Here is a 26240-nt window from a genome sequence, read left to right on the forward strand (position 1 = left end):
CAAAACTTCTCCTGATGGGTAATCATTTCTTTCCTAAATAAACTATTTTTTAACATAAGACATATTAAAGTTTAATATATTTAGTGAATGGTACGTGTGTTAGTCACTAAGTCGTGTGGAATTCTTTGCGACCCCATTGACCGTAGCCTGCCAGGCTCCTCCATCCACAGGATTTTCCAGGGAAGAATACTGGAGCAGGTTGCCATTTCCTTCTCCAAGTGAATGGTATAGATGCATATAAAACCTAGCCATGTGAAGCATGAAGCTAGAAGCTGGAGGAACTGAAAAAGTCTGAGTGTTAAAAACGACAAAGCAGAAAATAAATCATTAACTATGTGGTTAATCAACCCACTTTCCGTAAGTCACCAGCTTTCTCAAAAGATTACACTGCTTTGATTGGTTTGATAATTAATGTTTCTTAAATCAACATAGAGCCAGGGGTTAAGCTACCGATTCTGTTTGTTTTGTGCATTAATTCTGCCTGTGACTGGTGGCTCAGTATATTAATAAATGCTTGTCCATAACTGACCTTCTGTTTTCTTGCTTGAGAAACCAAAGTGGACAGTGGACACACTTAAATTGGATTGAACGGTGAACTTGAGTTCTTTCTAGGGACACAGTGAAACAAGTCTATTCAACTGACCACACACTAAACACCAATTGATCTGCCCTGAAGTTAAACATTATCATCAAAATGTTTTGCGGAGACTATGTGAGTATAATGGCTATTTCCATAAAACTTCAGTTTTTCGAGATGTGTAAACCTTGTTTACAAAATTTCATTTGTGGTTCTTGACATTTTTGACAAGAAATATTGGTGTTTTGATTTATCTTCATTAAAATTTTAATGAGTAGGTGTCCAATGTAACTATTAAACAAAGTTTGTGTTATTAAATATCAAATTCGTGCTAATTTTGAAATAAGGTATTGTTCTCTAATTCAGTGATCCCTACTTTCTAAAGTTACCTGACTCAGAATTCTAACTGAAGTAGTAATAAGCTATTTTTGTCTCCATACTTACTTCTCTCTATAAGAAACTAAAAGTAAACCTGGTTGCTAATTTTTATTTAAAATCTATGGTATGTTCAGAAAATATAGTTTATTTTTTAACAATTATTTTGAATTTAAACAAATGTAAGACTTAGTTTAGTCATTTTATTTTTTTCCTTGTCTGAGTCACTTTGATCCAATTACTCTAACAGTCCATGAACTTTGGAAGAGCCTATGGAGACACTGAGTTATTTAAATATACATCATTTGAAAAGATATCCACTTTGCACAACCTTGGAAATTATATGTACATTTGTTGAGGATTTTCTAAAAATCTGTATCATTAAAAATGCTTTCCAGAAGCCTTTTATTTTTAGTGCAAAAATTTTATTAAAGAAAAGAAAACAATTATTTGGTTAAACTTTGGCACAAAAATGATGTTATTTACCTATTTACAAAATATTAATCCCTAGAAATTTTTATTTACTTATATTGCTTTTCAAATTAAATATTGAATGGAACCTAAAAAGTAGCTACTTTCCATCACTGTTGGTTCATGAATCTTAATTTTATCTTGAGATTTCAGGATCTTGTTTGCAGTTGAAATTTCCTTTATCATCTTATTAATTGGGTCTAGTCAGTTTACATCATATCTTTGGGCTCTGTCATTCCTTCAAAGGTTGAGCCCTGCACCCTCCTGTCTCATTATCACTGTATGGAGTTGGAGTCTCCATACAGTGGAGTCTCTAAATTATGCTTTGATTTATGTAACCTTCAGACATCCTGGTCACTACACTTGAAGGAAGCAGGAAAATAAGATGCTAACAGACCATGACATGTATGATGTACAAAAGAGTGATTCTAGGCTATTTGTGCATATGATACTGTGTGTTACATGGTCCTGTTAGAGAAAAAGTGGGAATCAGTTTCACTCATAGGCCACTCTGGATTATCTTTTCAGTTTATTATGTGGCAATTTGTAATAAAGTAACAAGATATGAATGTATTTTATCATTCTATTTAGCAATTACAACCTTAGTGCTATTTAATTTTTAAGTGAGAAGGATTAAAAACATGGAAGAAATAATATTTTTTCAAGTTATAAAAAAAAAAACACATTAACCCCAGCAGACATATTGTTCTAAGGAATATGTATTAGTTATGGTTTTAAAAAAATATAAATCCTATTGTATTTTAGAGTTGGATGACTCCTGTTCTTGTCACCACTATAAAAGTAATCTGCTTGAATTATTGTTCAATTCTTTAGAGGTAGTGAATATACATATACATTCTACTAAGCTTTCATTCCATACTGTTCATACTGTTCATGGGGTTCTCAAGGCAAGAATACTGAAGCGGTTTGCCATTCCCTTCTCCAGTGGACCACATTCTGTCAGACCTCTCCACCATGACCCGCCCATCCTGGGTGGGCATGGCTTAGTTTCATTGAGTTAGACAAGGCTGTGGTCCATGTGATCAGATTGGCTAGTTTTCTGTGATTATGGTTTCAGTGTGTCTGCCCTCTGATGCCCTCTCACAACATGTACCATCTTACTTGGGTTTCTGTTACCTTGGACGTGGGGTATCCCTTCACAGCTGTTCCAGCAAAGTGCAGCCACTGCTCCTTACCTTGGGCGAGGGGTATCTCCTCACCGCCACCCGTCCTGACCTTGTGGGGTAGCTCCTCTCAGCCCTCCTGTGCCTGAGCAACCACTGCTCCTTGGACGTGGGGTTGCTCCTCTCAGCCGCCTCCCCTGACCTCAGGCATGTATGAAAAGGCAAAATGAAAGAATACTGAAAGAGGAACTCCCCGGGTTGGTAAGTGCCCAATATGCTACTGGAGATCAGTGGAGAAATAACTCCAGAAAGAATGAAGGGATGGAGCCAAAGCAAAAACAATATCCAGTTGTGTATGTGACTGGTGATAGAACCAAGATCCAATGCTGTAAGGAGCAATATTGCATAGGAACCTGGAATGTTAGGTCCATGAATAAAGGCAAATTGGAAGTGGTCAAACAGGGGATGGCAAGAGTGAACGTCGACATTCTAGGAATCAGCAAACTAAAATGCACTGGAATGGGTGAATTTAACTCAGATGACCATTATATCTACTACTGCGGGCAGGAATCCCTCAGAAGAAATGGAGTAGCCATCATGGCCAACAAAAGAGTCAAAAAAGCGTACTTGAATGCAATTTCAAAAATGACAGAATGATTTCTGTTTGTTTCCAAGACAAAATATTCAATATCACGGTAATCCAAGCCTATGCCCCAACCCGTAATGCTGAAGAAGCTGAAGTTGAGCGCTTTTATGAAAGACCTACAAGGTCTTTTAGAACTAATACCCAAAAGAGATGTCTTTTTCATTATAGGGGACTGGAATGCAAAAGTAGGAAGTCAAGAAACACCTGGAGTAACAGGCAAATTTGGCCTTGGAATACGGAATGAAGCAGGGCAAAGGCTAATAGGGTTTTGCCAAGAGAATGCATTGGTCACAACAAACACCCTCTTCCACAACACAAGAGATGACTCTACACATGGACATCACCAGATGGTCAACACCAAAATCAGATTGATTATATTCTTTGTAGCCAAAGATGGAGAAGCTCTATACAGACAGCAAAAACAAGACTGGGAGCTTACTGTGGCTCAGATCATGAACTCCTTATTGCCAAATTCAGACTTAAATTGAAGAAAGTAGGGAAAACCACTAGACCATTCAGGTATGACCTAAATCAAATTCCTTATGATTATACAGTGGAAGTGAGAAATAGATTTAAGGGACTAGATCTCATAGACAGAGTGCCTGGTAAACTATGGATGGAGGTTTGTGACATTGTACAGGAGACAGGGATCAAGACCATCACCATGGAAAAGAAATGCAAAAGAGCAAAAAGTCTCTCTGGGGAGGCCTTACACATAGCTGTGAAAAGAAGATAAGTGAAAAGCAAAGGAGAAAAGCAAAGATATAAGCATCTGAATGCAGAATTGCAAAGAATAGCAATGAGAGATAAGAGAGCCTTCCTCAGAGATCAATGCAAATAAATAAAGGAAAACAACAGAATGGGAAAAACTAGAGAATGCTTCAAGAAAATTCGAGATACCAAAGGAACATTTCATGCAAAGATGGGCTCGATAAAGGACAGAAATGGTATGGACCTAACAGAAGCAGAAGATATTAAGAAGAGGGGGCAAGAATACACAGAACTGTACAAAAAAAGAGAGCTTCATGACCCAGATAATCACGATGGTGTGATCACTCACCTAGAGCCAGACATCCTGGAACGTGAAGTCAAGTAGGCCTTATAAAGCATCACTACGAACAAAGCTAGTGGAGGTGATGGAATTCCAGTTGAGCTATTTCAAATCCTGAAAGATGATGCTGTGAAAGTACTGCACTCAATATGCCAGCACATTTGGAAAACTCAGCAGTGGTCAGAGCACTGGAAAAGGTCAGTTTTCATTCCAATCCCAAAGAAAGGCAATGCCAAAGAATGCTCAAACTACCACACAATTGCACTCATCTCACATGCTAGTAAAGTAATGCTCAAAATTCTCCAAGCCAGGCTTCAGCAATACATGAACCATGAACTTCCAGATGTTCAAGTTGGTTTTAGAAAAGGCAGAGGAACCAGAGATCAAATTGCCAACATCTGATGGATCATTGAAAAAGCAAGAGAGTTCCAGAAAAACATCTATTTCTGCTTTATTGACTATGCCAAAGCCTTTGACTATGTGGATCACAATAAACTATGGAAAATTCTGAAAGAGAAATGGGAATACCAGACCACCTGACCTGCCTCTTGAGAAACCTGCATGCAGGTCAGGAAGCAACAGTTAGAACTGGACATAGAACAACACGCTGGTTCCAAATAGGAAAAGGAGTATGTCAAGGCTGTATATTGTCACTCTGCTTATTTAACTTATATGCAGAGTACATCATGAGAAACACTGGGCTGGAAGATGCACAAGCTGGAATCAAGATTGCTGGGAGAAATATCGATAACCTCAGATATGCAGATGACACCACCCTTATGGCAGAAAGTGAAGAGGAACTAAAAGCCTCTTGATGAAAGTGAAAGAGGAGAGTGAAAAAGTTGGCTTAAAGCTCAACATTCAGAAAATGAAGATCATGGCATCTGGTCCCATCACTTCATGGGAAATAGATGGGGAAACAGTGTAAACAGTGTCAGACTTAATTTTTGAGGGCTCCAAAATCACTGCAGATGGTGACTGCAGCCATGAAATTAAAAGACACTTACTCCTTGGAAGGATAGTTATGACCAACCTAGACAGCATATTAAAAAGCAGAGATATTACTATGCCAACAAAGGTCCATGTAGTCAAGGCTATGGTTTTTCCAGTGGTCATGTATGGCTGTGAGAGTTGGACTGTGAAGAAAGCTGAGCACCGAAGAATTGATGCTTTTGAACTGTGGTGTTGGAGAAGACTCTTGAGAGTCCCTTGGACTGCAAGGAGATCCAACCAATCCATTCTAAAGGAGATCAGTCCTGGGTGTTCTTTAGAAGGAATGATGCTAAAGTTGAAACTCCAATACTTGACCACCTCATGTGAAGAGTTGACTCATTGGAAAAGACTCTGATGCTGGAAGGGATTGGGGGCAGGAGGAGAAGGGGATGACAGAGGATGAGATGGCTGGATGGCATCACCAACTTGATGGACATGATTTTGAGTGAACTCCGGGAGTTGGTGATGGACAGGGAGGCCTGGCATGCTGAGATTCATGGGGTTGCAAAAAGTCAGACATGACTGAGCAACTGATCTGAACTGAACTGAAGCTTTCATTTAGTTGCCAGGCTCAAAATGTCATTGTTTTAAAGAGTAAATAAAACAACAACAACAACAAGGGTGGATAAAGATAGAGGCACTGTACGTGGGGTCACACACCTTCTGTGTACCTTTCATCACTTGTGTACTTAATCAAGCTGTGTGTTTAATCAAGCATGTAGCTCATGTTTTAAAAAGGCAAATATTCACAGTGAGTACAGTAGTCCCTTCAAAGCAAAGATGGGTCAGATTTATGAACCCTCAATGACACACAAATTACTGGTTATGAAGTGAGAATTCTTTGTGCAGCTAAGGTCACACCTGAACCTACGATGATTTAATGACCTACAAAACTCCTAGAGACCTCAGTCCCTGCACTTCTTCTCTGTGTCATTTCACATACATTTCAAACACCGTAGGGTGACCGTACAGGGATGTGTCAAGTTCTCCTTCAAGAGGAGGTCAGTGACTTCTGATTGCCTCCCTTAGTGAACTTGGTCTTTCTCTCACATATAATACTGATTTGGAGTAATTTGAATGCTTCAGAGATTGGAAATGGTTTCAGAAAAATGTTATTTTAGTTTTTACAGGCCAAAATAAGTACAAATAATATAGCCCTGTCAGGGAGGAAGAATTTTCCATCTGTCTACGTTCTTCTGGCTGGTCTGAGAATTAAATGGGCCTGAGACAGATGAACAGGAGAAGACCACACAGAAGTTGAAAAGTGTTACAGTCCTTTAATGGACTGGAACCTGTTGTTCCAGATCGATGATAAAAAAGTGAAAGAGAGAAAGAAAGTAATATTCCCTGGTTTACGTAAAGAACCAATAAAACCCTTGAACAGGGCTTGCACCACTCATGAAGGCACAGGATGTCCTCTCGAAGAGGTCTTGAAAGCCTGGACAGGAAAATGAGCTCAGCGGGTTTCCACACTCCAGAGAATTAGCCAGAGGGAGGGAGAGAGAGAGAGAGAGAAAGAAAGTCACGGGGACCCAAGCCTCTGGTGGAGCAAGGGTGCTTTAATGATCTTTCTGTAAGTATATAATAGGCTGTTGTACAAAGAATTTCTTTCGACAATGATAAAGATCAGAAAACCAGACGTACAGCAACTGTTATCAAGGAAACAAGGAATTAACAATGATCATAATGTCAGAAGACAATCCATATCTCAAGAAAGAGGGTCGTGACTAAGCACTTTTGTCGTAAGAATGTTTACTGAAGGAAATCCATGCATGCGTTTTATCTCATGACCTCAGTCCTGGGAGCAGTGTGCCACTCCACTCATTACCAGAAACTGATAAGGAACAGAGGATTTATGAGAGACAGGAAACAGCACACAGGAATACTCCTGTTAAACGTTCCCTGACAGAAAAGCATGTACACCTGGGAGAGACCCAAGAAAATTGAGTCACTCGCCAAAATGGCTGAGACCCTCAGCTTAAACAACATCTCAGCTAAAGACAAAGAGGATGTTGGGGGTAGGGGGTTGGGACCTCAGAGGAGGAAAGGCCATTCACATGGAGATGGAAAAGAACGTCTTTGGTAAACACGTTAGCTGGGCCAGCAGAGACAGTGGGACAGAAGGAATGCTAACAGACTTTGCAGGCACCTCCCTGTCCACACAGCTGGTTCACAGTACAGTTACCTACGGTGGCTGGTTTCTCTCTCTAGCTATCTATCACTGTTTTCATATTGATACATTCAATCTAATTCAGGCTCCACATGTCAACCTTCTCCATATTTATAACTGAAACTACCTAAAATGCACGTGCTCATTTCTTTAACTCTATTGCACTTGTATATGAAGACTTCCCTGATGGCTCAGAGGAACACAATCTGCCAGCCAGTGCAGGAGATGCAGGTTCGAGCCCTGGGTCAGGAAGATCCCCTGGAGAAGGAAATGGCAACCCGCTCCAGTATTCTTGCCTGGAGGATGCCATGGACAGAGAAGCTTGGAGGGCTAAAGTATATGGGGTTGCAAAGAGTTGGACACGACTGAGCAACTGAGCACACACACATGCAAACACACGTCCATGAAGTTTAACGCATGGTTAACTGCCAGGAAGAGGACACTATCTGGGTTCCTTTCATCCTGAGTGTCAGTTTCTGGTCAAACGCTATTTTTCCAAGTTACTTAGGGCTCTTTCTTTCTCCCAATCCACTTGACTGTGGTTACAAGGTTCATGTGCAATTTAAACAGCTTTGCTACAATCTGTGTTCCCTGTCAGGTTCCTCTCCATCATAGCTCATTTTGTTAAATTCACGTGTGGTAAAATATGTGCTTTGCAGTATACAGTTGTAAGAGTTTTGAGTTATGGATCCAATATATTTCCTTATAGACACTTCCATCACCCCAAACACCATACACACTTCCTGTCAGGAGTCAACAAAGACCCCAGCCCTCAAACCCTGGCAAACACTGACCTAGTTACCATTACCCTAGTTCTAACAGAGTTTCCAGATTTTCACATAAAAGGAATCACATACTATCAAACCTTTTGGATTTTGCTTCTTTCACTTAGTGGAATGCATTTAACATGTATCCAATTTGTTGAATGACTCAGAGGTTGTCGTTTTATGGCTGAAAAGCAGTATTGAATGGGTGTTCTGCAGTCTGTTTATCTATTCAGTTTGAAGAATATCTGGCTTGTTTTCAACTTTTAGCAATTACAAATAAAGCTTCTAAGAACACTTAAATTAAGGTTTTTGAATAAACATAGGGTTTCATTGCTTTTAGACAAATATCTAGGATTGAGATCATCAGGCTGTATGATAAGACTGTGTTTAAACTTTACAAGAAACTTCTCAGTTGTTATTCCTCAGCAGCCCACAGTTTTGCCTTCCACCCAGCAATGTATGCAGCTATATCTCACTGTCGCTTTATGTCGAACTTTTTAACGTAAATGATGTCAATAGTTTTTCATATACTTATTTACCATACCATCATTGAAAATGTGTCTGCTTATCTCTTAGCATCTTTAAGTGTTAGTCGCTCAGTTTTGTTGACTCTTTGTGACCCCATGGACTGTAGCCTGCCAGGCTCCTCTGTCCATGGGATTCTCCAGGCAAGAACAGTGGAGTTGGGTTGCCATTCCCTTCTCCAGGGAATCTTGCCAACCCAGGGATTGAACCCAGGTCTCCTGTATTGCTGGCAGATTCTTTATCACTGACCCACGAGGGAATGTTTTACAAATATTTTCTCCCATTCTGTTACTTGTCCTTTTTGTTTCCCCCTCACCAAACCACATGCCTTGTGGAATCTTAGGTTCCCAACCAGGTTTCAAACCCATGCTCCCTGCAGTGGAAGCATGGAGTCCTAACCACTGAACAACCAGGGAATTCCCTGTCTTCATTTTTTAAGATTTTTCACAGAGCAAAAGGTTTAAGTTTTGACAAAGTTCAATTTATCTTTTTGTATTTATAGACTACATTTTTGTTGTCGTGACTAAAAACTTTTGACTAACCCAAAGTCATGCAGATTTTCTTCTATATTTTCTTCCAGATATTTCACACACTTAACATTTCTATTTAGGCCTAAGAGAAAGTGGGGGTTAATTTTTGTATGAGGTGGGAGGTATAAGTCAAGCTTAAATTTTTAGCATATTGATGTTCACTTTCTATAGGCCAATTTCTTGAAACTATTCTTTATCCATTGAACTGCTTTTACAACTTACTCAAGATTATTTGTCTGTTGCTTCATTCTCTATTCTGTTCCATTCATCTTATTTTCTAAAACATTAGCTAATATCACAATCTCATTCTTACTGTGACCTCATAATAATTCTTAAAATCACAATTATTCCTCTAATTATGTTTTTCTTTTTCAAATCTGTTTCAGCTGTTTTAGTTCCTTTGATTTCTGGTATAACAAAATAAACTGATTGATTTTTGAACATCAAATCAGTCTTGCATTCTTGGAATAATCCTTATTTGGTCATGCTACTTATTGTTTTTACATATTGCTGCACTGGATTTTCTTAGATTGGGCACTTTTTGCATCTGTGTTACTAAGAGTTTTTGTTGTTCACTCATTAAATCGTGTTTGACTCTTTGTGACCCCATGTTCTGCAGCATTCCAGGCTTCCCTATCCTTCACTATCTCCGGTGTTTGCTCAAAATCACGTCCATTGAGTCGGTGATGCCATCCAACCATTTAATCTTCTACTTCCTCCTTCTCCTCCTGCCTTCAGTCTTTCCCAGCATCAGGGTCTTTTCCAATGTGCCTGTTCTTCACATCAGGTGGTCAAATATTGGAGCTTCAGCTTCAGCATCAGTCCTTTCAATGAATATTCAAGGTTGACTTCCTTTAGGATTGACTGGTTGGATCTCCTAGCTGTCCAAAGGACTTGCAAGAGTCTTATCCATCATCACAGTTCAAAAGCATCAATTCTTTAGCACTCAGCCTTCTTTATGGGCCAGCTCTCACATCCATACATGACTACTGGAAAAACTATAGCTTTGGCTAGATGGACCTTGGTAGGCAAAATGATGTCTCTTCTTTTTAACACACTGTCTAGGTTTGTCATAGCTTTTCTTCCAAGGAGCAATTGTCTTTTAATTTCATGGCTGCAATCACCTACTAAGTTACAGTTCTGTAATTTTCTTTTCTTGTAATGGTTAGATTTGGGGTTAGTGCAATTCTGGCTCCACAGAATGAGGTAGAAAGTGTTCTCTTCTATTTCTTATAAGAGAATTTATGAAATTGGCTATTATTTATTCCTTGAATGATTGATAAAAACCTCCAGTGAAACTATGTGCCTGAAGTTCTTCCTCTTGATGCAATGCTAACTATGAATTAGAATAGGGAAGTGAATAGGATCTGGCTATTCATCTTATTTGTTTTTCTTGAGTAAAGCTTGATAGTTCTTGTCTGTCAAGGAAAAGAAATTTAAATTATCATATTTATGGACATGGAATTGTTCTTAACATTCCTTTTTTGTAATGATGTCTCAGATATATTCATATTTATAGTTTGTATTTTTTCTGTTTTTGTCAGCCTGGCTGGAGTTTTACCAATTCTATTGCTGTTCAGAATACAAGCTTGTGATTTCATTTCTTGCATTTCATTTATTTCATGTATTTTTCTCTTCAGTTTTATTGATTTCTAATGCTGCTGCTGCTGCTAAGTCGCTTCAGTCGTGTCCTACTCTGTGTGACCCCATAGATGGCAGCCCAACAGGCTTCCCCGCCCCTGGGATTCTCCAGGCAAGAACACTGGAGTGGATTGCCATTTCCTTCTCCAATGCATGAAAGTATTAAGTGAAAGTGAAGTCGCTCAGTCGTGTCCAACTCTTAGCGACCCCATGGATGGCAGCCTACCAGGCTCCTCTGTCCATGGATTTTCCAGGCAAGAGTACTGGAGTGGGGTGCCACTGCCTTCCCCATTATTGATTTCTACTTTGTCTTTATCATTTCTTACCTTCTGTTAATTTTAGTGTAATCTTCTACTATCTTTCCTATTTTTTATCATGAAATCTTAAATTTTTAATTTGATAATTTTTTCTAACATCTGCATTTAATGCTATAAGTGTTCTTTTAATAACAGAAAGAAACTGAGGAGTAGTCGACTTTGTTCCTCCTGCCTAATTTTGATCAGAAAAATTCCATAAAGTCTTGAAAACTGTTATGCTCAGTAATAACTTGTTGATGTTACATGATAGAAACAATTACAGATAAATAATATTTTAAAGCATTTATTATGAATTTCTGAGATAAAAAATGGAAAGTACTACAAATTTATCTGTGGATACCTATAAGACTTACAGTTTTCATTTTACATCTCAACAAACTTAACATTTCTAATTTTATATAAAGTTGATTCTTGAAAATGGTAGAGTCCCATGAAACTCTCAGAAGAACAATTAAAACCTAAGTATTGTTACAGGTTGAAGCTAATGGTTATAATGAGGAATAGGATATACCCCAGTGTTCAGAGCAGCACTATTTACAACAGCCAAGACATGGAAACAACCTAAGTGGTCATCAACAGATGAATGGATACAGGGGATATGGTACATATAGACAATGGAATATTACTCAGCTGTAAAAAGAATAAAGTAATGCTAATCGCTGGAACATGGGTGGACCCAGAGATTATCACACTAACTCAGACAGAGAAAGACAAATAATATATGGTATCACAAATATGTGTAATCTAAAACAAAAATGACACAAATGAATTTATTTACAAAACAGAAACAGACTCACAGACATAAAAACTAACTTATGGTTATTGGGGCAAAGGGGAAAGCAGGGATAAATTAGGAGATTGGGATTAAAATACAGACACTACTACATATAAAATAGGTAACCAAAAAGAACCTACTGTATAGCACAAGCAACTACACTCAATAATTTGTAATAACATATAAAGGAAAGGAGAAAAGGAAAGATATACCCATTTGAAAGCAGAGTTCCAAAGAATAGCAAGGAGAGATAAGAAAGCCTTTCTCAGTGAGCAATGCAAAGAATTAGAGGAAAACAATAGAATGGGAAAGACTAGAGACCTCTTCAAGGAAATCAGAGATACCAAGGGAACATTTCATGCAAAGATGGGCTCAATAAAGGACAGAAATGGTATGGACTTAACAGCAGCAGAAGATATTAAGAAGAGGTGGCAAGAATACACCTAAGAACTGTACAAAAAGGATCTTCACAACCTAGATTATCGTGATGATGTGATCATTCACCTAGAGCCAGACATCCTGGAATGTGAAGTCAAGTGGGCCTTAGGAAGCATTACGAACAAAGCTAGTGCAGGTGACGGAATTCCAGTTGAGCTATTTCAAATCCTGGAAGGTGATGCTGTGAAAGTGCTGGACTCAATATTCCAGCAAATTTGGAAAACTGCTCAGTGGCCACAGGAGTGGAAAAGGTCAGTATTCATTCCAACCCCAAAGAAAGACAATGCCAAAGAATGCTCAAACTATTCCACAAATGCACTCATCTCACACGCTAGTAAAGTAATGCTCAAAATTCTCCAAGCCAGGCTTCAACAGTATGTGAGCTGTGAACTTCCAGATGTTTAAGCTGGATTTAGAAAAGACAGAGGAATCAGAGATCAAATTGCCAAATTCCATTGGATCATCAAAAATGCAAGAGAGTTCCAGAAAAACATCTACTTATGCTTTATTGGCTATGCCAAAGCCTTTGACTGTGTGGATCACAACAAACTGTGGAAAATTCTTCAAGGGATGGGAATGCCAGACCACATGACCTGCCTCTTGAGAAACCTATATGAAGGTCAGGAAGCAATAGTTAGACTTGGACAGGGAACAACAGACTGGTTCCAAATTGGGAAAGGAGTATGTCAAGGCTGTATATTGTCACCCTGCTTATTTAACTTATGATGATGTTAACCTAGGATGCAGAGTACATCATGAGAAATGCTGAGCTGGATGAAGCACAAGCTGGAATCAAGATTGCTGGGAGAAATATCAATAACCTCAGATATGCAGATAACACCACCCTTATGGCAGAGAGCAAAGAAAAACTAAAGAGCCTCTTGATAAAAGTGAAAGAAGAGAGTGAAAAAGTTGGCTTAAAGCTCAACATTCAGAAAACTAAGCTCATGGCATCTGGTCCCATAACTTCATGGCAAATCAATGGGGAATCGATGGAAGCAGTGAGAGACTTTATTTTGGGGGCTCCAAAATCACTGCAGCCATGAAATTAAAAGATGATTGCTCCTTGGAAGAAAAGTTATGACCAACCTAGACAGCATATTAAAAAGCAGAGACATTACTCTGCCAACAAAGGTCCGTCTAGTCAAAGCTATGGATTTTCCAGTAGTCATGTATGGATGTGAGAGTTGGACTGTGAAGAAAGCCTAGCGCCAAAGAATTGATACTTTTGAACTGTGGTGTTGGAGAAGACTCTTGAGAACCCCTTGGACTGCAAGGAGATCCAACCAGTCCATCCTAAAGGAAATCAATCCTGAATTTTCACTGGAAGGAAGATGCTAAAGCTGAAACTCCAATACTTTGGCCACCTGATGCAAAGAACTGACTCATTGGAAAAGACCCTGATGCTAGGAAAGATTGAAGGTGAGAGGAGATGGGGATGACAGAGGATGAGATGATTAGATGGCATCACTGACTCAATGGACATGAGTTTGAGTAAACTCCAGGAGTTGGTGATGGACAGGGAAGTCTGGCATGCTGCAGTCCATGGGGTTGCAAAGAGTCAGACACGACTGAGTGACTGAGCTGAACTGAACTGATAAGGGAAAGGACTCTTAAAAAAAAAAAAATATATATATATATATATGTGTGTGTGTGTGTGTGTGTGTGTGTACTTATAAATGAATTACTTTGCTATACAACTGAAACACAATATTGTAAATCAACTATATACTTCAATAAAAAAGCAACTACCTCTGATTGACATAATACCTCATTCTTCAAAATAACTCAGGTGAACACAGCGTCTATATAAGCTCCACAGCGTGTGGATCAAGGATGTTTAAGTAATGTGCAGTCAAGATGCCCTGTGGCCACAGAGGATGCCTCTGGGGCCACTGTGGTTTCAGGACACCTCTTGCTCCAGGAATCCTCTCCTTAGGTTTGTGTATCTGTCTGCTTTCAAAGTTCCTGTTACCCACTGAAGGAAGACATGGAACCAGAGCCCTTCAGATTAACTCGGGTTTAACGCACCTGCTTTGTGGCCCTCACTCGGCTGGTGGTAAACGCACTCATGCCTACCTCCCCTCCAACTCTGGACGGAATAAACACTTGGGGCTGGCAGTCCCAGGAAAGCTGCCTTCCCCACCTCGGGCAGCTGGGCAGTCTCAGCTTTAGGCTTTGTCCAGTGTGAGTCGCTGTGTAGTCAGGACTCCATGGTCACATTCAAGTTCTGTAGCGGCTCCCTTGGTAAAGACACCCCCACCCTGGAACCCTTCACCTTGGTTCCCATGGCAGTGCAGAGGGTCTCAGGACACTGTCACCTCCAACCAAGTAATCCCACCTCTAATTTAGAGACTCTTCCCCTCTCCTAGGTTGCTGAGTGGCTGAGTTACAAAATGGGCATCTAGAACCTTCTCTGCAGCCCCAGCCAGGTGGTCCACTTCACTCTGCAGTGTGGATGCCAATGGTGGCCACTGCATTGCCAGAAAATTACAGCCTCATGAAAACGGCACAATGAAGCAACCAGTGTTAAAATCCTGCTATTATGTTGCTGTTGTTTAATTGCTAAGTTGTGTCTGACTCTTTGTGAGCCTGTGGACTGTAGCCCACCAGGCTCCTCTGTCCATGGGATTCTCCAGGCAAGAATACTGGAGTGGATTTCCAGTTCCTTCTCCAAGGGATCTTTCAGACCCAGGCATTGAACTTTAATCTCCTACAATGACAGGCAGGTTCTTTACCACTGAGCCACCAGAGAAGCCCCAAATCCCACTATTAGTGTTATATAAACATCTTGACTGTTTGCCACATTTTCCCTATGGTTTGTCTATCAAATAAGTATCTTTCTCTACCAACCTTCACTTTTCAGAAAGATTAATATATGCCTTCTGTGGTGCAGCCCACACCACAGACTCCTGTCCAACACACCCATGTTTATGTGGCAGAAGTCTTTCCTGTAATATAAGACATCACATGAATGTTAATGGATTTTAGTCTCCTCAACACATGTTCTCAAGTTTTTCAAATTATCTTAATACTAGTACTGCTTTAACACTTACATTTCTCAAGAATAGCTATTACATTTTTAAAGTAAGAAAAGTAATATAAAAACATGCTAAATGCAATTTATAGCAGAAAAGAGCACTGTACTTAAGTACCTATTAGGAAAACTCTAGGTGCATTACCAACACTTCAAAGTGTAAAAGTGACCAATTGAGTATTATTTTGAAAAATTAAATAAAACTGGATCCCCCATTGAAGCAGGTGGCTGTCATTTTCTGATTAGATCTTAGTATCACTGTGGTGTTTGACACCTGGCTGACAGGTTACTATGAAGATTAAAAATAGGGGCATATTTACCATAAAATTAGATTCTGAATTGTCTTTTCCTTCCTAAACATTTGAGAGTTCTGAGATCTTTTCTTTACAATGAGATCTCTTATACTGATTGCTATTTATCAGAACACTGATCAACTTTTTCATTTAAAAGCATAACACTATTTAAATGCAATTAAACCAGGTATTCTTGAGAAACTAAAAATTACCTTTAAGTACTTTAAACAATTTAGTTTGGTTCAGTTGCTCAGTTGTGTCCAACTCTTTGTGACCCCATGGATTGCAGCATACCAGACTTCCCTGTCCATCACCAACTCCCGGAGCTTGCTCAAACTCATGTCCGTCGAGTCAGTGATGCCATCCAACCATCTCATCCTCTGTCATCCCTTTCTCCTCCTACCTTCAATCTTTCCCAGCATCAAGGTCTTTTCCAATGAGTCAGTTCATTGCATCAGATGGCCAAAGTATTAGAGTTTTCAGCTTCAGCATCAGTCTTTCCAGTAAATATTCAGGACTTATTTCCTTTAGGATGGACTGGTTAGATCTCCTTGCAGTCCAAGAGACTCTCAAGAGTCTTCTCCAACACTACAGTTCAAAAGCATCAATTCTTTAGCACTCAGCTTTCTTTGTAGTCCAACTCTCACATGCATATGTGACTACAGGAAAAACCATAGCTTTGACTACATGGACCTTTGTCGGCAAAGAAATGTCTCTGCTTTTTAATATGCTGTCTAGGTTTGTCAAAGCTTTTCTTCCAAAGAGCAATCATCTGTCAATTTCATGGCTGCAGTCACCATCTGCAGTGATTTTGGAGCCCCCCAAAATAAAATCTCTCACTGTTTCCACTGTTTTCCCATCTACTTGCTATGAAGTGATGGGACCAGATGCCATGAGCTTAGTTTTCTGAATGTTGAGTTTTAAGCCAACATTTTCACTCTCATCTTTCACTCTCATCAAAAGGCTTTTTAGTTCTTTTTCCCTTTCTGCCACAAGGGTGATGTCATATGTGTATCTGAGGTTATCGATACTTTTCCCGGCAATCTTGATTCCAGTTTTGCTTCATCCAGCCCAGCATTTCGCATATAAGTTAAATAAGCAGTGTGACAATATACAGCCTTGACATACTCCTTTCCTTATTTGGAACCAGTCTGTTGTTCCAAGTACAGTTCTAACTGTTGCTTCTTGACCTGCATACAGATGGTCTGGTATTCCCATCTCTTGAAGAATTTTCCACAGTTTGTTGTGATCCACACAGTCAAAGGCTTTGGCATAATCAATAAAGCAGAAGCAGATGTTTTTCTGGAACTCTCTTGCTTTTTTACACAATTTAAAAGTACTTTATCTAACCACAAAGTTAACTAATGTCTCCCTGATCCCTTACTATGATACCATCATGCCTTTCATTAAGGAAGTAGAGACCTGTGAACCAACTGATATAAAACCAGTCAAGGTACCAAGTGGTCCTTTTGTCTTCATCCTTGGTGCAATGATGGCAGAAGCACAGCTAATGTGTATAAAGAAATCTTGTAGTGATGAATGGCTTCCACATTTACTATGACTCCATATTTTATCTTCACTAATATTCTCTGCTTTTGTGTGTGGTTTTTTTTTTTTTTTTATCTAGTCCTGTGATACCTTAATACTTGCAAGAGTCTCACCTACTCTACGAGTTTTCCCCACAACCCTCACTGCCCATATTATGTGATTTCAAGTGTGAACGCTAATTTGAAGATCAAAACTGGGACCCAGGGGAGAAGCCAGTATAAAAGGTTAAAACAAACTCTTACTTCCATTGTACATTGCCTGTGGGTCTACCAAATATCTAAGAAAAGCTGTAAAATAATACCATCCCAATGATCTCTTTCCCATTACTATACACAAAGCCCATAAATGGTTATTGTTATTGCTGTTTTCTGCTTTTGTGTTTTTGTGTGTGTTTGTTTTGCTTTTTTTTAGATGTATACATCTTCATTCACAGAATGAAACAGAACTGCTTTGCAGAATATTTATTTAAAATAATTCAAAGCAAAAAATGCCCTAAACTGGCCACTACTTTAACTGTGTAAAATGTATTAGTCATATGTTGTATCTATTGAAATTATTATGAAATCCTAAAATCTTTGCATTAAATTTTCCTTAATAAAGAAATACAAATTTCCTTCATTTTATAGCTAAACAACTTATTTACAGATTATCCATCCAGAATTTTATTTAGCTGAAAATTCTTTAAAAACCATATTCTCTTGCTTTAGTTAATATTAACTCAGAAAAAAGAAAAAAAAAAAGTCAACCCAGCTAGAATCAAGCATTAATATAAAGGTAAAATCTGGTGGGAAAAGAGTATCATGATTCTTTTTCCACAACAGTCTTTCAGGGTGTAAAAGGAAGTAAAACGGTAGCCCAGAAAAGCCACTCTTTTTCTCATTAACCTCTCAAGAACAGGCAGTTTACCAGATAAAGTTATCACTGATCTCTGTTACAAAGGTAAGGAATTTCTAATCACCAGGAGCCTATTTCTATTTGTGAAACAGATGACTGTGCTTTGAGATTGCTGCTGAAGTTCAGTTCAGTTCAGTCGCTCAGTCCTTTCAGACTCTTTGCAACCCCATGAATTGCAGCACTCTAGGCCTCCCTGTCCATTACCAACTCCCGGAGTTCACTCAAACTCACGTCCATCGAGTTGGTGATTCCATCCAGCCATCTCATCCTCTGTCGTCCCCTTCTCCTCCTGCCCCCAATCCCTTCCAGCATCAGAGTCTTTTCCAATGAGTCAACTCTTCGCATGAGATGGTCAAGTATTGGAGTTTCAACTTTAGCATTATTCCTTCTAAAGAACAATATACAGCCTTGACGTACTCCTTTTCCTATTTGGAACTAGTCTGTTGTTCCATGTCCAGTTCTAGCTGTTGCTTCCTGACCTGCATATAGGTTTCTCAAGAGGCAGGTCAGGTGGTCTGGTATTCCCAACTCTTGAAGAATTTTCCACAGTTTATTGTGATCCACACAGTCAAAGGCTTTGGCATAGTCAATAAAGCAGAGATAGATGTTTTTTCTGGAACTCTCTGGCTTTTTCAATGATGCAGCAGATGTTGGCAATTTGATCTCCGGTTCCTCTGCCTTTTCTAAAACCAGCTTGAACATCTGGAAGTTCACGGTTCATGTATTGCTGAAGCCTGGCTTGGAGAATTTTGAGCATTACTTTACTAGCGTGTGAGATGAGTGCAATTGTGCGGTAGTTTGAGCATTCTTTGGCATTGCCTTTGTTTGGGGTTGGAATGACAACTGACCTTTTCCAGTGCTGTGGCCACTGCTGAGTTTTCCAAATTTGCTGGCATATTGAGTGCAGTACTTTCACAGCATCATCTTTCAGGATTTGAAATAGCTCAACTGGAGTTCCATCACCTCCACTAGCTTTGTTTGTAGTGATGCTTTCTAAGGCCCACTTGACTTCACATTCCAGGATGTCTGGCTCTAGGTCAGTGATCACACCATCGTGATTATCTTGGTCGTGAAGATGTTTTTTGTACAGTTCTTCTGTGTATTCTTGCCATCTCTTCTTAATATCTTCTGCTTCTGTTAGGTCCATACCATTTCTGTCCTTTATCGAGCCCATCTTTGCATGAAATGTCCCCTTGATATCTCTAATTTTCTTGAAGAGATCTACAGTCTTTCCCATTCTGTTGTTTTCCTCTATTTCTTTGCATTGATCGCTGAGGAAGGCTTTCTTATCTCTCCTTGCTATTCTTTGGAACTCTGCATTCAGATGCTGATATCTTTCCTTTCCTCCTTTACATTTTGCTTCTCTTCTTTTCACAGCTATTTGTAAGGCCTCCCCTACACAGCCATTTTGCTTTTTTGCATTTCTTTTTCTTGGGGATGGTCTTGATCACTGTCTCCTCTACAGTGTCATGAACCTCAGTCCATAGTTCATCAGGCACTCTGTCTATCAGATCTAATCCCTTAAATCTATTTCTCACTTCCACTGTATAATCATAAGGGATTTTATTTAGGTCATACCTGAATGGTCTAGTGGTTTTCCCTACTTTCTTCAATTTCAGTCTGAATTTGGCAATAAGGAGTTCATGATCTGAGCCACAGTCAGCTCCCAGTCTTGTTTTTGCTGACTGTATAGAGGACTGAGTGACTTCACTTTCACTTTTCACTTTAATGCATTGGAGAAGGAAATGGCAATCTACTCCAGTGTCTTGCCTGGAGAATCCCAGGGACGGGGGAGCCTGGTGGGCTGCCGTCTATGGGGTCGCACAGAGTTGGACACGACTGAAGTGACTTAGCAGCATAGAGCTTCTCCATCTTTGGCTGCACAGAATATCATTAATCTGATTTCGATGTTGACCATCTGGTGATGTCCATGTGTAGGGCTTTCTCTTGTGTTGTTGGAAGAGGGTGTTTTCTATAACCAGTGCATTCTCTTGGCAAAACTCTATTAGCCTTTGCCCTGCTTCATTCTGTACTCCAAGGCCAAATTTGCCTGTTACTCCATGTATTTCTTGACTTCCTACTTTTGCATTCCAGTCCCCTATAATGAAAAGGACATCTTTTTGGGGTGTTAGTTCCAAAAGGCCTTGTAGGTCTTCATAGAAGTGCTCAACTTCAGCTTCTTCAGCATTACCGGTTCAGGCATAGACTTGGATTACTGTGATATTGAATGGTTTGCCTTGGAAATGAACAGAGATCATTCTGTCATTTTTGAGATTGCATCCAAGTACGGCATTTCAGACTCTTTTGTTGACCATGATGGCTACTCCGTTTCTTCTAAGGGGTTCCTACCCGCAGTAGTAGATATAATGGTCATCTGAGTTAAATTCACCCATTCCAGTCCATTTTAGTTTGCTGATTCCTAGAATGTCGATGTTCACTCTTGCCATCTCTTGTTTGACCACTTCCAATTTGCCTTGATTCATGGACCTGACATTCCAGGTTCCTATGCAATATTGCTCTTTACAGAATCGGATCTTGCTTCTATCACCAGTCATATCCACAACTGGGTATTGTTTTTGCTTTGGCTCCATCCCTTCATTCTTTCTGGAGTTATTTCTCCACTGATTTCCAGTAGCATATTGGGCACCTACCAACCTGGGAGTTCCTCCTTCAGTATCCTATCATTTTGCCTTTTCATACTGTTCATGGGGTTCTCAAGGCAAGAATACCTAAGTGGCTTGCCATTCCCTTCTCCAGTGGACCACATTCTTTCAGACATCTCCACCATTACCCACCCATCCTGGGTGGCCCCACACGGCATGGCTTAGTTTCATTGAGTTAGACAAGGCTGTGGTCTGTGTGATTAGGTTGACTAGTTTTCTGTGAGTATGGTTTCAGTGTGTCTGCCCTCTGATGCCCTCTCGCAACACCTACCGTCTTACTTGGGTTTCTCTTACCTTGGATGTGGGGTATCTCTTCACAGCTGCTCCAGCAAAGTGCAGCCACTGCTCCTTACCTTGAACGAGGGGTATCTCCTCACCGCCGCTCCTCCAACCTTGAACATGGAGTAGCTCCTCTCAGCCCTCCTGTGCCCACGCAGTCACTGCTCCCTAGATGTGGGGTTGCTCCTGAGACTGCTGGTTACCAACCTCTAAAAATATAAAATTAGTGTAGAGTGGCTGAAATCACCATTCATCTAGGAGTAGCCTCGTTTTGTAGAAACTGTTATAATAAATCCTGAAATGCAATTCTTCGCTCATTAACTGCAACATAATCTCTATCTTAAGATTGAAATTCAAGACTCCACATGTTCCTTGAGTTTGAGCTATGGATCCTATATTGAATTTGCTTCCCAATTAACCTTTAAAAATTTGAAGTTATGATATCTCTATTCCCTCTATACTATGTTATGGGCACTAGGGTTTTTTTTAATCTTTTTAAAAAATACACAAACAAATATGAAAGCAGCATTAATTTTTTTTAAATATAAGAACAAAGAGTTAAAAAAAAGAGAGAGAATAGGAATGAGAAGTAAGATATACACGGAAAGCACTGGGTTTAACGTCAGAACACTATTATTCTGGTTTGCCAATTATTAAGCCAAGGGTGTTACACAAACATTGAGTTATCATTTTCATATGTAATGTAGAACAAAGAATACTTGCCTTGCCTGCTACAGCCTTGTTGATAACCTCTAATCAAACAGAGACCATAAAGGCACTGTTTAAATTGCAGAGTAGGCAGGAAGAGAGCAAGAGGTACAGAAGCCTCCTTCACCTCAGAACACCAGGGTCTGCAAACCCACACGTACACTTTGTTCTGTTTGGGATGTGGATTTCAGGTCTCTTTGGGCTTTCCAGGTGGCGCTAGTTGTAAAGAACCTGCCTGCCAATTCAGGAGACACAAGAGATGCAGATTCGATCCCCAGGTCAGAAAAATCCTCTGAAGAAGGAAATGGCAACCCACTCAAGTATTCTTGCCTGGGAAATCCCATGGACAGAAGAGCCTTGTGGGCTACAGCCCATAGGATCGCAGAGGCAGACATGACTCAGTACACATGTATGAGTCAGGTCTCTTCAAATGATATAGACGAGACCTAAAAGAGTGTTAGGATACCTTATTATTAATTAGATTATTTGTAAGTCAGGTTGAGTAGTATTTTTAGAGCTGCTGCATAATTTTATCTTCAAAGAAAAGAACAGAAGAGACTGTAAGCTATTTCCTATAGACTGGTACACTAGGAAAAGGAATTCTCCAGGCAAGAACACCAGAGCAGGTTGCCACGCCCTCCTCCAGGGGATCCTCCCAACACAAGGATTGAACCCAGGTCTCCCACACTTCGGGCAGATTCTTTACCTTCTGAGACACCAGGGAAGCCCACAGGAAAAGGCAAATTACCAAATATGTAAAACATGATTCCATTTGGACAAACACAGTTATATGTAAAGATACGAAAAGCACAAGAAGAGGACTTGGCAGATATTTCCTTTTGTTGTTGCCACTAAATATTTACCAATAATTTGTAGACAATGAGATCACAAATGATGTTTTAACTTTTGTCAGAGACATTCTTATTTGCTAACATGATTATACTAAGTGTCGGTTAATTATTTAATGATAAAATATTCCCACCGGAATCTGTTCCATGCATGGAAGGAAGTAAGGGGGATGGTTTTCAAAGTCTGTGACTCAGTATTTTGTTTAAGTTCATTTGTATCAATTTTTAAGATTCCATATGAGTGATATCACACAATATTTGTCTTTCTCTAACTTACTTCGGAGAAGGAAATGGCAACTCACTCCAGTGTTCTTGCCTGGAGAATCCCAGGGATGGGGTAGCCTGGTGGGCTGCTGTCTCTGGGGTCGCACAGAGTCGGACTTAGCAGCAGCAGCAGCAACTTACTTCACTCAGGACAGTCTCTAACTCCAACCATATTGCAGAAAATGCCATTATCTCATTCTTTTTTTATGGCTGAGTAATATTGAACTGTATATATGTACTACATCTTAGAAAACAAAGCCTAGGGTTAGGGCTAGGGTTAGAAAACAAAGCCTGTATATATTGTACATATATATAATATTCTATTCACACATTAAATGTAATCTCTATCTTATCATAATATCATATAGATATCATGAAATCTGTCAATATTCTATTGTATATAGGTACCACATCTTAGAAAACAAAGCCTGTTTCTTTCTGAAGTAAGTTAGAAAGAGAAAGACAAATATTATATATTAATGCACATATGTGGAATTTAGAAAGACAGTACCGACCATCCTACATGCAGGGCAACAAAGGAGACACAGACGTAAAGAACAGATTTTTGGACTCAGTGGGAAAAGGCAAGGGTGGGATTATTTGAGAGAATAGCACTGAAACATGTGCATTACCGTGTGTAAAATACATGACCAGTGTGAGTTCAATGAATGACGCAGGATACCGAGAGCCAGTGCTGTGGGAAAACCTAGAGGGAGAAGGTGGGGAGGAAGGTCGGTGGGGGTTCAGGATGGGGGACACATGTGTACCTGGGGCTGATTCCTACTGACATATGGCAAAAAAAATCACAGTATTATACTTATCCTCCAGTTAAAATAAATAAATCAGTTCAGTTCAGTTCAGTTGCTCAGTCGTGTCCAACTCATTGTGACCCCATGGACCGCAGCACGCCAGGCCTCCCTGTCCATCACATGAGTCTATCCAAACCCGTGTCCATCGAGTCAGTGATGCCATCCAACCATCTCATCCTCTGTCATCCCCTTCTCCTCCTGCCCTCAATCTTTCCCAACATCAGTGTCTTTTCCAATGAGTCAGCTCTTCACATCAGGTGGCCAAAGTATTGCAGTTTCAGCTTCAACATCAGTCCTTCCAGTGAACACCCAGGACTGATCTCCCTTAGGATGGACTGGTTGGATCCCCTTGCAGTCCAAGGGACTCTCAAGAGTCTTCTCCAACACCACAGTTCAAAAGCATCAATTCTTCAGCACTCAGCTTTCTTCACAGTCTGACTCTCACATCCATAATGACCTTTCTTCACCTAAAATTCTTATATGGAGAAAGAATCTGAGAGAGAATGAATACGTGTATATGTATAACTGAACCACTTTGCTGTTCCTAAAACTAACCCAACACTGTGTATGAACCATATTCCAATATAAATTAAATTTTAAACACAGAGTGGGAGGGTGGATTCAGACTTCTGCTAGTCTGCACCCATCACTAAGCTCGTGATCTTGAACAGAAAGTGACCTAAGCTTCATGCATCTTGTGTGTACTTCTGATTGTTTAATTCCTGGGAGTTAGATAAGGCGTCAGTTCAGTTCAGTTCAGTCACTCAGTCGTCTCCGACTCTTTGCGACCCCATGAATCGCAGCATGCCAGGCCTCCCTGTCCATTACCAACTCCCAGAGTTCACTCAGACTCACATCCATCGAGTTAGTGATGTCATCCAGCCATCTCATCCTCTGTCATCCCCTTCTCCTCCTGCCCCCAATCCCTCCCAGCATCAGAGTCTTTTCCAAAGAGTCAACTCTTCACATGAGGTGGCCAAAGTACTGGAGTTTCAGCTTCAGCATCATTCCTTCCAAAGAAATCCCAGGGCTGATCTCCTTCAGAATGGATTGGTTGGATCTCCTTGCAGTCCAAGGGACTCTCAAGAGTCTTCTCCAACACCACAGTTCAAAAGCATCAATTCTTCGGCACTCAGCTTTCTTCACAGTCTGACTCTCACATCCATAATGACCACTGGAAAAACCATAGCCTTGACTAGACGGACCTTTGTTGGCAAAGTAATGTCTCTGCTTTTCAATATACTATCTAGGTTGGTCATAACTTTCCTTCCAAGGAGTAAGCGTCTTTTAATGTCATGGCTGCAGTCACCATCTGCAGTGATTTTGGTAGTAAATTACCATGATTCTTGAGACATACTGGAAACTCAGTGGGTGCCATTATTTCTGGATTGAGGTGCTAAGAATATGGAATTACTTCTGTTTTTCACATGACTTCCTTCCTTCCAGTGTCAGCTTTACTGGGCTGAATCATTCTTACTATGATTTGAAAAGGGTATATAAGTGGTAACTTCTTCTTTTGCCCTTTCTTTCAATTTATAGTTCACTGGGTTTAAAACTTTGAATCCTCAGTTGTTTCCTCTGAAGTCTGGAAAGACTGATCAAATGCCTTCTAAAATTTAATTTTATGAAGGAGAATTCAGATTCCAGTTTGATTATGTCTCTTGTAAGCAACAGGAATATGTATAAATGTTGTCCCTTAAGTGCTGACCTTGATATTTTTCTTTACTATTCCTTGAGACAAGATGGTCCTTCTTTATCACATCACAAGGATGTGATTCTTTCACTGCCTGAATTTTTTATGATGCATTTTTCTCTATTTTTAATTATTTTATATTTATTTTATATAGTGATGTTATTTTGTTATTGTTATGTATTTATTATGATTATATTATTTATTAGTTTTATTTTATTGTTTCTTAGTATTGTTTTTCTTCCACAGTTATGCTCTCTCCTAGGGGCGTATACATTAAATATAATGTCCTAAATTATGTCTCTATATCTTATTGTTTCTTCTGTAATTCATAATCTCAACCCTATATCTTTTTCTGTTTATTCTGAAAGACCCTGGACAGAGTTACCAAATAGCAGTAATCTTCTTACAATCCTCATTAATTGGCATCAGTCACATGAAATGCTTCCAAGATGTTTTAAGCTATGAAACCTAGTCTTTCTGGTAACTTCAGTAACAGTCTTTATTTACTTACAAAACAGTAATAACCCATTGCCTTTTATTCATCCAGACAGAATGTTATTTCAGATTTCCTCATTGTATCATATCAAATGCAGGCTTCCTAGAAATGGCACCAAAGCACTCCAGCAATAAAGCAGATTGAATAGAAGGGGAAGTTCTACCTTGACAGTCTTAACAGTGTCTCAGGGTGCAGAGGAAGGCTGGATATTTATGAATTCGGGGGGCTGGCTTAAGGGTATCATTTGACGGGGTGGGGTTCCTAATGGATTGAGCAAGTTCCTGAGCTAAGAGTTCAGGCTTGGAGGA

The 26240-nt window shown here is 39.7% G+C and overlaps 1 protein-coding gene across 1 annotated transcript in view; it reads left to right on the forward strand.

The window, feature by feature from the left end:
* The first annotated feature begins 489 nt into the window (after nt 1-489).
* Nucleotides 490-26240, forward strand: part of ANXA10 (annexin A10) — a 70939-nt gene continuing 45188 nt past the window's right edge. The window contains exon 1 of the mRNA XM_061424888.1: nt 490-712. Coding sequence (XP_061280872.1) covers nt 695-712 — 18 coding nt within the window. The 5' untranslated portion in view covers nt 490-694. The remainder of the gene's footprint in view (nt 713-26240) is intronic.

The sequence above is a fragment of the Bos javanicus genome, chromosome 8 (genome assembly GCF_032452875.1).
Source record: "Bos javanicus breed banteng chromosome 8, ARS-OSU_banteng_1.0, whole genome shotgun sequence".
Lineage (NCBI taxonomy): Eukaryota > Metazoa > Chordata > Mammalia > Artiodactyla > Bovidae > Bos > Bos javanicus.